Source organism: Chaetura pelagica, unplaced genomic scaffold, assembly GCF_000747805.2.
Source record: "Chaetura pelagica isolate M959 unplaced genomic scaffold, ChaPel_1.0 scaffold79, whole genome shotgun sequence".
Taxonomy (NCBI): domain Eukaryota; kingdom Metazoa; phylum Chordata; class Aves; order Apodiformes; family Apodidae; genus Chaetura; species Chaetura pelagica.
Genome location: NW_009969339.1, coordinates 4908906 through 4921079, shown reverse-complemented (window position 1 = coordinate 4921079; position 12174 = coordinate 4908906). Strand labels below are relative to the sequence as shown.

General features: G+C 36.3%; 1 protein-coding gene across 1 annotated transcript; it reads right to left on the bottom strand.

The window, feature by feature from the left end:
* Nucleotides 1–1646: 1646 nt before the first annotated feature.
* On the bottom strand, nt 1647–11153 carry SYCP3 (synaptonemal complex protein 3). Its single transcript, XM_010005807.1, has 8 exons — nt 11015–11153; nt 9727–9802; nt 8620–8654; nt 6972–7089; nt 5866–5965; nt 4982–5080; nt 2021–2125; nt 1647–1879 (listed from the first exon to the last, which is right to left on the bottom strand). Exons 1-8 carry the CDS (start codon nt 11142–11144, stop codon nt 1826–1828), a joined length of 717 nt encoding a protein of 238 aa, XP_010004109.1. The 5' UTR covers nt 11145–11153; the 3' UTR covers nt 1647–1825.
* Nucleotides 11154–12174: the final 1021 nt, after the last annotated feature.

Below are 12174 nucleotides of genomic sequence, written 5' to 3'. Positions count from 1 at the left end.
GTGTATTGTCTGCTAAATTTGGGGGTAATAAAATGCCATCTACCACACTCCTGCCTGAGAAGGATATACTGAGATGCTTAAAGGGGTAACTCTTAACAGTTACTGCCAAAGGATTAGCACTCTTAAGTGAATGATGTCAATTCCAAATGACTCCTACTACATCTGTTTGAGGCTGGGAAAGACGCAGCATCTACACATGAACTTAGCCTGAAGGCAGGCCATGGGAAAACAGAAGAGAATAAAGACTGTTTCAGTTTGTATGAATATTGGGAGCAAATTAACCACCTCCTGAAAAGACATAGGCCATTTTTTTTAAAGTGAGAGCTTTTAAGGATTAGATTGAGATATGTGAAAGATAGTAAATGAATGCAGAAATTAGCTAAGAAATCAGAAACATGAGGCAATACTGATGAAATAAACCAGGAACATGAAGTGCAATACTAACCGATAAGCTAGTACTGAAGATAGGAAGCAAAAACAGTTAACTGAATTTCATAGCATCATCTAATCATCCTTAGAGGGCAGAGCCTCAGCAGCACAGTTACAAATTGGCATAGTTTCCTATTATCCACCAGAGGCCCATATGCCCCATCCATCATTCTAGCAATACAACTTCTGTGTTTGCTCCTTCCCTGATACGCAGCAGATGCAGGAGAGCTCCGCACCAGTTGTTCAACTTCAGTTGCAACCTAAGAGCTGAAGTTTCTGTAAGCCATCGGTCCCAGAACTGGAGCAGAACATCCCAGAACATCATCAAATTATTTGATCTTGAACTAAAAATGCTAGTAAGCTGAGTTTGGAGTGGTTTTGAAAAACGCTGTTAGGAAAACATCACATTTGTGCATGTTTTTTGTTTTATCTACGGTTGTATTAAATCTAAGCATTAAATACATTAAGAACTACCTAATTTGTAAAAATGGGTAATAGTTTTCTGTAAAAACAAACTGCATGGAAGCTGGTTAATTTATACTGATTTACTGTAATGAAATACATGAAAGATAAATGCTTTATCCTTAAAACATAGGCCTCCCTAAATTGCTAGTCATTTGGCCTTGCAAAAATACTCATCTCAAAGGCTTGTAATAACTTGTACTAAATAAATTTGTTAGATTACTTCTAACAGCGGTTCTACAAGAACTATATACCCTAAAATGCATAATGTTTAATTATGCTTACTTGAGCAGATATCATTTAAAACTGTAATACTCAGCTCATCAGTCAGCTAAAGAAATCTGCTTATTTGACAAATTAGAGCAGTTCATAAATCTCTTACCAGTACAAAGATCTTACTGTGCCTAGCCTAACAATGTGCTTTAATTTACTATCATACACATCACTAAACAAACTTGCATGAGCTATGTCATGCTCTGTGAACTTTTATAACTGCTGGTATGTCAGCAGACTAAATGTTGAAACTGAAAATCTGTCTGCAGCTTGTGAAGAAATGTTTCTATTACACAATGTATCTAAAGGCCTAAAATTATATAAAATCTGGGTAATGCATTTTTCATTAATTCAGCTCATTCTTACAATTTGACATTATAAAAAGTGACAATTTAAACAGTCCAATGCTATTGAAAGTGAATATTAAGTAGTTAAAGATTAAAATTAGACAGATAGTAAATGGTTTGGGGTCCATACCCACCCCAAAGTAATACATTTAATAATATACATTCTTATAATATTATCAGGCACAAGATAAGAACAATCCATGAAAGCATTTAATAGGAACTTTAAAACATTTAAATCTTAACATACTTCTCTATGGCTAATGCCTATACTTGTATCATGTTATTTAGGTACAAGTTGTTTCTCCATTGAGCCATCAGAATAACATGGACTGAAGAGACTTGCGAACAGTTGCCATCTCCTGCTGTTGCTGTTACAAGAAAAGGAGATAATACTGAAAAAATGCCTATCAATATGATACTTTTGAGCTAATTAAATGAATGTCAAATGACTTTTTAATAGAATGTGCTTTTTTCCATTTAAGTAACTTCTTTATAGGTCTGATACTTACAGTGTCCATCATAATCTTCTTCTGCAACAGAGCCATTTCTTTGCGAAGTTCACTTTGTGCACCAGCTAGAAGATTTTCATTGTTCTTCTCCAGCTCTTCCATGCTCTGAAGTTAAGGATAATCTTAATTCAGAACTGTTCCATGTCAAAGGGTTCACTTAAATGACCATTATTGAGACTGTAAATTAGTTTCTACAGCAGCAGTAGTCATTGATAATTGATGAGTTTTGTAATGAACTTGCCAGACAAATCATACAGTACTCCAGTTTACATTCATGTTTAAACAATATAGACCCTGTGAAGGAAACAGTCCCTCCACTCTGAGGTCTCAGCTAGTTGTACATTTCAGTAAATGTAAGAGTTCTACAAGAAAAGATTAAACAGACATCTGTCAGGAATGTTAGGGGTTTAATGACAACCTTGGAGACTTGAAGTAAAGAATATAAAACCCATTAAAGGTCTTTCTCTTTGCACACTTCTCCCCGAAGAAGCAAAGCTCACTGGTTATCTTCCTTTTAGACATGCAGTTATGCCTAACTCTATGTATGGAAGTAGTTGTATTTTACTGACTTGGCACTTCAGAGCAAGCTCTAGTGGCAGAGGTTTTGTGTTTTTTGGTGGGGTGTGTTAGTTTTTTGTTTTCTTTTGTTCTTTTGTGTGTGTGTATTGATGGTTGGACTCGGTAATCTGAGTGGTCCTTTCCAACCATGACGACTCTGAGAGTCTGTATTTAATTAAGCTTATTGAGGCTTGATTTTTACCCTTTGATGTTCCTTGAGGGGAAAGAAAGCAAAATTATATTTGACCTTCTGTTCAGTTTTTTGTCTTCGATGAAAACATTTTTTACATTTTGGAACACTTATAATTCATTAATGCTTCTGCAGTATCCTCTAAATTTCAGTTATTTTAACCTGTTATTCTACTTCAGAAAAATTTTTTAAGCTACCAGACTTGAAAAAATAATAAACCAAATTATAACTAAATGAAATTTCAAAAAGCAACCAGTTAGGAAACAACTGGAATAGAAATTAAAGTTGTTCATAAACTAACAGACTTGAATTACTGGGGTCCACTCAGCAGCTTGACAGAAAAGCACCTGAGGGTCCTGGTGGATACCAAGTTGAACATGAGCCAGCAGCATGCCCTTGCAGCAAAGGCATCTGATGGTATCCTTGGCTGCATTAGCAGTGTTGCCAGCAGGGCAAGGGAGGTGATCTTTCCACTCTGCTCAGCACTGGTGAGGCCATACCTAGGGTGCCGTGTCCAGTTCCAGAGTCCTCAGTACAGGAGAGACATTGGCATAATGGATAGAGCCCAAGAAAGGGCCATGATTACAGGACAGAAGCATTTTTCTTGTGAGGAAAGACTAAGAGCTGGGACTCTTCAGCCTCAAGAACAGGAGTCTCACAGGGGATCTCATTAATGAATACAAGTATCTGAAGGGAGGGCACAAAGAAGACACAGCCAGGCTCTTGAAGTTTCCAGTGACAGGACCAGAGGCAGTTGGCACAAACTGAAAACACAGGAGGTTCCCTCTGAACATCAGGAAACACTTTTTTATTTGTGAGTATGGCTGAGCACTCAAACTGGCTGCTCAGAGAGGCTTTGGAGTCTCCATCCTTGGCAGATTCTCAAAAGCCATCTGGACACAAGTCCTGGGCAACTGTCTCTAGGTAACCCGGCTGTACCAGCTCCTAGCAGGACCAGACAACCTCCAGAAGTCCCTTCCACCTCAGCCCTGCACTTATAATTTGGTACTGTGCCTCTGCATTCATTACAAAACCTATGGTTTAAGGTACTTTCATTTCTCTCACAGTTTAGATTTTGAATACCTTACTTAGAAAAACAGTGGGAAGAAGGAAATTCTGAGAATAAAGTGCTTTGTTCTTAGTGTAAACTGACAGCAAAAAACTTTCTTTTAACCCAAGTCACATTCACCTTTTCAGTACTCATCAGTTTTTATTTGCTGTATAGTATGTTAGCTACTTCGTTAAAAAAAGAACAACCAACAAATCAAAACACATCACAGTTATCAGTATGAATTATATGTTTAAAACACAGTATCGCTGTAAAAAAAAATAATTGTATTTGTAGGGACTCCCAGCCAATGCAAAAATTATGTATAAAGCAACAGGCAAGTTAAATGAGACTGATTACATAACCATTCAGCTGGTCCTGTTTTCACTATAAAAATCATTATTTCAATCAGACTCTGCCTGCTGACATTTTAGTGAAGGTCTACCTTGAATACCAGGTTAGAGTAAAGAAAACCCCCTCTAATGAATGTGGCTTAGGAAGAGATGAAGGGAGTTCTACTAACTGGGCAATTTTAAGGGAATTGCAGTTGATTTTCTTTAAGGGCCACTTTCCTTACATGAAGCAGCAATAGCTAGAAAGGTTAATGACAGAAAAAAAAAATTATCTTGTTCATATTGTGGGTAATGTCCCTCCCAGCAGTAAGTTGCAGCCTAAGATATGTTCTTAATAGATTGTTAAGTTTCATTTTTTTTAAGTCCATACAAAAAGTCTAAGGGAATAATTAAGACAAAATCCTGGTGATTTAACTGACCTATATAATCTTTAAACTGGTACGAAACTGTGTTCTGCTTAGAACATATGCTTTGAGGGTTATGGTTAAATATTTGGAACAAGCAAGCCCATCAGATTGCTGTGAGAACACATTTAACTAAATCACTATTAAACAGATGCAATCTGTCTGCAAGTATAGAGAGAATACGTCACATTCGTAACAAGGGAAATAAACAAACAGGAATATTCACATTAGGCTGTTGTTGTCCTTAAATGAACCTTAAATCTCTATTTCATAAAAGCTGAATTACTACAGCTTTCTTAAATGCCTTTTATTAAAAAAGCTTATGAGCTTTGGAGAAGCAAAAGAGGTGACATGTTTAAAGCGACATTATAAGGATCAGCTGTCTTCTAAGAAGAAAATTTACTGTACCTTTAAGAATTGCTCATAGAGTTGCTTAATGGTTTTCAGTCTCTGACTTTGAACGATTCTTGCCTGTTGAAAAACCTTTTGTTGCTGACGAAACATATTCTAAAGCAAAAAACAAACATGTTAGCTAACTAAAAGCACTTGGAAGGCAAACTAATGTAATTAGTAGTCAGAAATTCTGCCTTCACTGGGAATCTGGGTTATGTTATGTAGATCTCTGCCTGGAGAGTTATCCTTGTTCTTAGTAATGAAAGACAGACTGAAGACTGGATTAAGCCCTGTTTCACCTCCTGAGGTCTCTTCCAACCAGAATTATCCCTATGAGATCCTATAAGGATTGCTATCCAACACAGCTCTTTCAAGAGTATCCCAGGGAAATATGTTGCTCAGGGAAAAACAAAAACTTGCAAGTTGTTTGTTCGGAGTACAAATACAGCAACATCATGTGACTACATTCCACTGGATAATTCCTATCCCCTTTCTCATACATGTATTATATATAAACATGTTTTAAGCAATGCATGCTAAAAGACAACTACTTTCCTTCACTCCTTTGTTCCCTGAACACAAAGACTATGGATGCACAGTTACAGGATGCATCTTTCTTCTCCATACATGGTCTGGTCTTTTCTAAAGCCAAATGTTGGCCTAGGCCATCACTTATCACCATTTATAAACTTGCAATAATATGCCCTTACTCACTTTAAAATATATCCCAAAACTTAAACATTTACAGTTTGAGAGCCATCAAGTTTGAATGAAATTTTTTAATCAATCGTATGTTTGTTTAAACTACATAAAGAGTTTTTAGATTTCTTGAGTGTCTCAACAACAACATTTCCTCCTTGTGAAAATACAGTGAAACAGGTGCCAGGCTGGAAACCCACCGCGAGTTTTTCTTCTTGCTCCTCAGCTTTCTGCACATCTGCATCCCATTGCTGAAATAAAGTCAGGAACTGCTGGGAGAACTCATGATTGAGCTTCTGCCTGTAAACAGACACTAGCTGTAAGTATGACAGACATTACAAAAACTAACAAGGAAAGCTAAGGTTCAACACACATGGAATAGAATAAAAGGAGACAGCATAGATGAAGAGGCTATTTTGACATTTGCCCCCAACTGAATACTGCATGTTTTGAAAAACTGAACACACATACACATTTTGAGTGAATGTGGCTTATATACATATAAGGAAACTGAACTCATTTACAAAACTTAGATTAAAAATAAATTACAAGTTTTATTCCTAACAGCATCAGGTTTTCTAAGATTTACTCTTTCTAACCCATCTACAGATCTTGGCCTCAGAACACAGGGTTTATAATGAAAAAGCTATTAGCTCATTCGTTAGTTCTTTATTCTCTAGTTTATCTATGTACATTTAAATTTTGTGAATGCAAGTTTCAAATACATATATATAAAATGACCAAGACAGTGACAAGTATTTCTCACTTTAAGTTTTTAGCTGTCTCAATTTCAGTTTGCTCTACCTGTAGAATCAGATGTAGTAATTAAATAGGCCTTAAGTGAGAAGAATGTTACATAACGTAAACAATATTTACAATGTGAAAATTATTTTCTTTCTTAAACACAATGGTAAAAATTTTACTGAACGTTTTTCAATTTTCAAGTAGAAATAGAAAATTCCAACTGAATTGGAAAAAATAGAAACATTGATTTAAAAGACAAAAATAACACCAAGGGTCATTTTCCATGAAGAAAAAGCAAATCTAAAACCAATTCTTTAAGATATCTTGCTCTCAAAATGCAAAATCCTAAGTTTCTCCATTCAAAAGAGAAACTACTCTGCTAAACTATTACTGTCATTTTATCCAAGGGGATGCAACTGGAGGCAGCAGAAACAGACAACTTGTGTTTAACTAGTAGATATACTACTTGCTGTTTAACTGCAAGAAGATGGATGAACTATCCGTGCAGTAACACAAAAGGGAATTTGATTTCACTGGTTTGATGAACAAGGGTAAATGTTACCTTTGCTCCTGCTGTGTTTTCCAAACATGTTCAATCTTCTGGTTACTGGTTTTGAGTGAGGCTTTTGTATACATTTCTAACCTTTTCCTCTTAGCTAAGAGAGCCTTGTTAATGTCAGCTGAAAATCAAGAAATATTTAGAAATTAAGTAGAGACATTGTGCCTTTTATTAAAAATGCTTATGAGCTAATGCTTTGGAGAAGCAAAAGAGGTATGTTTTAATGGAAAGAAGCTAATATGATCTGGGTTCCTGGCTGCTGTGTTTAGTGTCCCTCAACCTGTGATTGGCACTGGTGTGAATGTTGCTCCTCTAAGTTCCCCATAAACCATGACCAACATCTGGCCTCTAGAGATGCAACTACTCATTGCCCAGCCCCACCAGCTACTCTGGCACCTGCTTCCAGTCCTGACCGCTCTCTGGGGCCAGACCAAACAGTACGGGCCCTGATGTCACTCAGCTTTAGCTTCCTTCATTTTGGGCTGGATGTTAGAGGGTACAGTCAGACACACACAGTGAACTGAAAGTGTCCAGTGGTTTGAACTCAGCGTAGCTGCAGCACTTCCATGATGTACATTTAAAATAGTTCCTTAAGCACTGTCATCATGTGTTCCCCTACTGATTATTATGGTCCAACACACATTTCTAACACATAATCCATACAACAAGCACACATACATGCTTAAAACTCTAGCAGTGCTATCCAGTCAGTTCACACTTTGTATCTTCAAACATTTTATTTGGACATCTCAAGAGTCTCTGAATTCCCTATTCAAAACTAGAGATACCTTGCACAAATCTATGAGTACAGACACGATGTCTTAGTCACACCATCAAAATCCTTATTACTTTAGGTGCTTTACTACATTGCCAGCTCTAAATTGCCAGACCTTCACAGAATTCAGTTATGCTGACACTTTTTTTCCCCCCCCTAGGAAAAAAACACATTTCAGAGTAATACTCAAATTACTTCAATTTCAGAAATAAATTAAAGGTAGTATGTGGTTGTGTACTTTTTAAAAAGTGTTAATATGTTAGCATGCTTGTTTCTCTTTAATTTACATTTGGAGATAGAATGAACAAGTCACAGCTTAAGGTTAATACAGCAATTTCTTTTCCTTTTTTCTGTAGACTTCAGGAAACACCTGTCCAATCTCTCTACTTTGCTGAGGCATCTGTCCCTGATTATGCCAAACCCATTATTTTTGGGCAGACATCCTCTCTCTGATCCATTCATTTTCCTTCCTTCTATCCTATTTTTGAGTCTTCATTAGCAAAAAGTCCTGCCTTGAGTAAGAGCAAGAGCTAACTTATAGCGTCCCTTTTCTCTAAAATATCAATACCTCTTAAACTTCATATTTTAATCAGAACTGATAACCAGAAGCACTCGTGCTTCTCTCCCTTCTTCCTTTGTAATCACCTACACTAATACTTCCATTTCACTTCATATGCCATTTTTCCCTTCTCTTCTTTCCCTTTGTTCTATTTAGATAAAACTAAAAACTAGCTTTTTTCAGAAATGCTGACAAATGCTACCACGACTGGTGATTTCATGCAAATCTTGAAAGTTTCTTCATGTTAAGGAATTACTGCAAATTCTGCAACTTAAACATAAATTGTTTATTATTTATTAAAATGTAAGCCTACTTACCTCCAAATCTTTCTAGCATGTTCTGTACTTCACCCCTGAAAAATAATGTTTAAAATTTTTATTTGTCCATTTTCCAACTTTAGAAAAAGACTGTTGTATATGCTTAAAACTAATTTTTTCATGTGCCTATTACTTGTAGGCAGTGACAGAGCTGTTACTGTTCTACAAGATATAAAACTCTCTCCTGTGAGAGGTCTCATTTTAGACTAATTTGCTGGTTTTTAAAAAATTGATGAGAATCTATTAACTTACTCCCCAGTAAAAAGGCAGTATTAGGAATCAAAGGGTCCTGAGTGAAGGAGGATAGTAAACAAAATTGATCTTTCCTGATACTAAAAGAAAACACAAAAGGTATTTGGCATATCAAATCTAAACAAGTTGATCACAACATGACTGGCACAATAGGAAAAATCAAAGAAAAATAATACCAGCGTTGTTTTTACAAGATTGTAACACCAGGATTTAAGACAGTGGTACAATAGTTGACAAGTCCAAAAAGGGACATGGCAGATAAAGAAAACATTTATCTCAACTTTTTATCTTCTCCACCACAGGATACCACTTTTCTTTTGCACAGCAAAAAAACCAACCAACCAAGAAAAAAAAAAGTCACCTCAAAACCATAACGACACAAATCAACTGTATCTTGCTAAAAGCTATTTCAACATACACTTTTAAATTACATTTACACTGCCCATAAACATTGAATTTCATAAGATTTATCTGTAAAAAGAATTTATTTTGCATGCTATAGTTTGATCATTTAAAGTACTGTTAGTACCATCAAGCAAGATCAGAGGGAAAAAATTTGCAACAGTTAAGATAAAACTTAATAATCTTTTGAAAGAAACAACAATTTTTAAGAACTCACACAAATATATCAATTCTTTATGGATGTTAAAAATTATCTACAAAGAAACGGGAGAATTACTAATTTTAAAATGTTTTATTTACTTTTTAAACCTACACCTACTGTACTACCTGTCACCTGCTTTCTTCATCAACCAAAAAGAAAACTCCAAGCAAAACAAGCATAGTGAGTAACTGAAATCAGTATCTATTTAAGACTTGCTCATTTTGGAAAAAAAAAATATATCCTAAGCTTACCCCACATCATCAGGAATCACATGAGTATTCACCAAAGGTCTTTTCTTTCCATGCTTCTCCATTACTGGTGTTTCACCTTAATACAAATTTTAAAAATATTTACAAAAATGTCTTATGTTTTGTGGGGGTCATTTGAATTATTAAAAGCGTAACTATTTTTCTGTAATGCCAGTTATCTGAATATGTCTCACGGGTCTCAGTTCCCATCCATAAAACGTGCAGCTCTTAAAACTTTGAACTTGGACATGATAAATGGTGGTGAATTCTTCTGCAAGGCTAGATTTGAGCTGGCACTGCCTTGACTTCCTCTAGATTGGTCTGAATCAGTTTTAGTTTCTCTGCCCACTGTGATAAAAAAATACTGCCAACTCACAATGGAATGGCCCAAACTGCAAGAATTTCTTTTTGCTGTAAAATAAGTCCTGCAGTTGTGTACTCTGACCTTTAGAATAAGCAAATCACAACAGGTATTATTCAAAAAAATAAAAATCCTTGGCTGTGACGTTTCTATTGACAAGGGCATGGGGGTGGAATTTAGTCAGAACAAATGAAGAGGGTGAGAAATTAAAAGAAACGAACCCAGAGATAATGGCTGAAAGTCAAAAATCCAGAACTGTTGTTACATCAAACTTTACAAAAAGCCTATCGTGATTAATCAGAACTGCATGTTTAAGGAAGATCCACTTTCTTATGACACTGCCTCAAAATTAAACAAGAATGCCTTGGTTGCCTTCTTTTTTCCTCAGCTTTCTCTGCTTCTTCCCCTTTTTTTTCCTTGGTTCAGGTTAATCCTGAAGTACTCTTAACTGCCAGCATTAAGACTCCAACTGCCCTACCCAACTCAGCACTCCATACAGGCAAGCAGAGCTCTTCCTCTGTTCTATCCTTATCTCATCATGGTATTACAGCCAGGTGATAGAAGGATATGGCATTAAAATAAGGTAACAAAACCATGCAACAAAATCCTACTCTAGATTCCAGCTACAATTCTAAGACACAACAGTGCACTATACAGAGCTATTCTATTGTGTTGTCTTAACAATCAAACAATAGGAAGCTAGCTGTCATAAACATTATGAACCATGCTTAGAATCATAGAATGGTAAAGGTTGGAAAGGGACCTTAAAGATCATCAGGTTCCAACTCCCCTGCATGGGCAGGGACACCCCACACTAGACCAAGCTGCACAAAACCTCAGACCCTTGCTAACATGGAAGTTATCTTAATTTCTATTCAGTCAGAAATATTATAAGCTTCATGTTTAAAAGAAAAATAATCATATATGCACCTTCTCTAATATCTTCTTCTGATCCACTCAGCTCTTTTCTTTCCTCTTGAAAATCATAAACTGGTATGGGTGGATCTTCCTGTGCTTGTTTACCAGCTTTTCCTCCATGCTTCCTTCCTGATGGTGCCATGCTTAGATTTTCTTCCTACTGAAAGGGTATGTTGTGATACTTTCCCCACAATACTTGAAAGTTAAGTATGTTTTTATTGACCTGTTACGGACTCCCCTGTAACAGTATCTACCTGTGAGGATATTCAGTCAAACTGTTTTAGCTTTGGGGTAATCCACAGGATTACCCATCATTGCTGTTTTTAAGAACAGGGTAAAAAAAAATACGAGGGCTAGCAGGAACATACTTGCTTCTCCTGAAAAACAAGGAAGTAAATCATGCACTTTTTTAAGGTGCCTGCCTGCTCAGCTTCCATTATCCTTTTTATGTATTTTCTCTCTACTGCACTCACAAAAAAGCTATGACAATATTATAGTTTACAAAATGCAGAAATGAGAAACCATAAAGAACAATCTGATGCCACAAGCCATCCCACCCTAGACAAATACACACACATGCCATTTTAAAAAATCCTGACCAACTTTCTCACTTATCTTTATTTTTAGCAATTACGCCTCTGCGTTATTTAATGCAACTAATGCAGTTTCTCTATGAGCCTTCCTAAAAAAAAACACACCAGTATTCACATCTTTACTTCAGTAAAGCTAATTTTTATAAATTCTGTGTTTTGTTATAGTTAAGGAGTAAAATACCTTGTTAGAAGGAGATTCGTATAGTTGTAATTATTAAATGCATGAGTGACAAAGTATTTTTTTCCTTAGCACTTTATCAACAATAGAAATAATATATACAACAAGAAATAGAAAGCTACCGAGTCCTTGCTTAAATTTTTGTTATCTTACCACCTCATGACCCCATAAAACCTTCACTACCCACTTTAGCTGATTCCAGGATCTGAAATCCACAGCTGCGTAGTCAGCAACGATTTTGTCAGAGAAACTCACCTCCCTTTTTCACTCTGCCTCCCCAAAGATGCGAAATAAACCACTATTTGTGTGCATCTCCTGTGTGTGGCTGCTCACCATGGAGGCCCTCACAGCAGCAAGGGAGCCCTGGCCTCCCACCACTACCACAACAGGCTTCAAGGGGG

Excerpts from the sequence above, each read along its gene's own strand:
- SYCP3 (XM_010005807.1), bottom strand. The coding sequence starts at position 11,144 with ATGGCACCATCAGGAAGGAAGCATGGAGGAAAAGCTGGTAAACAAGCA. Across the intron at positions 7,090-8,619 it reads CATGCTAGAAAGATTTGGAG|CTGACATTAACAAGGCTCTC; the intron begins GTAAGTAGGCTT and ends CTTGATTTTCAG. Across the intron at positions 5,966-6,971 it reads AAAACACAGCAGGAGCAAAG|GCAGAAGCTCAATCATGAGT; the intron begins GTAACATTTACC and ends GTCTGTTTACAG.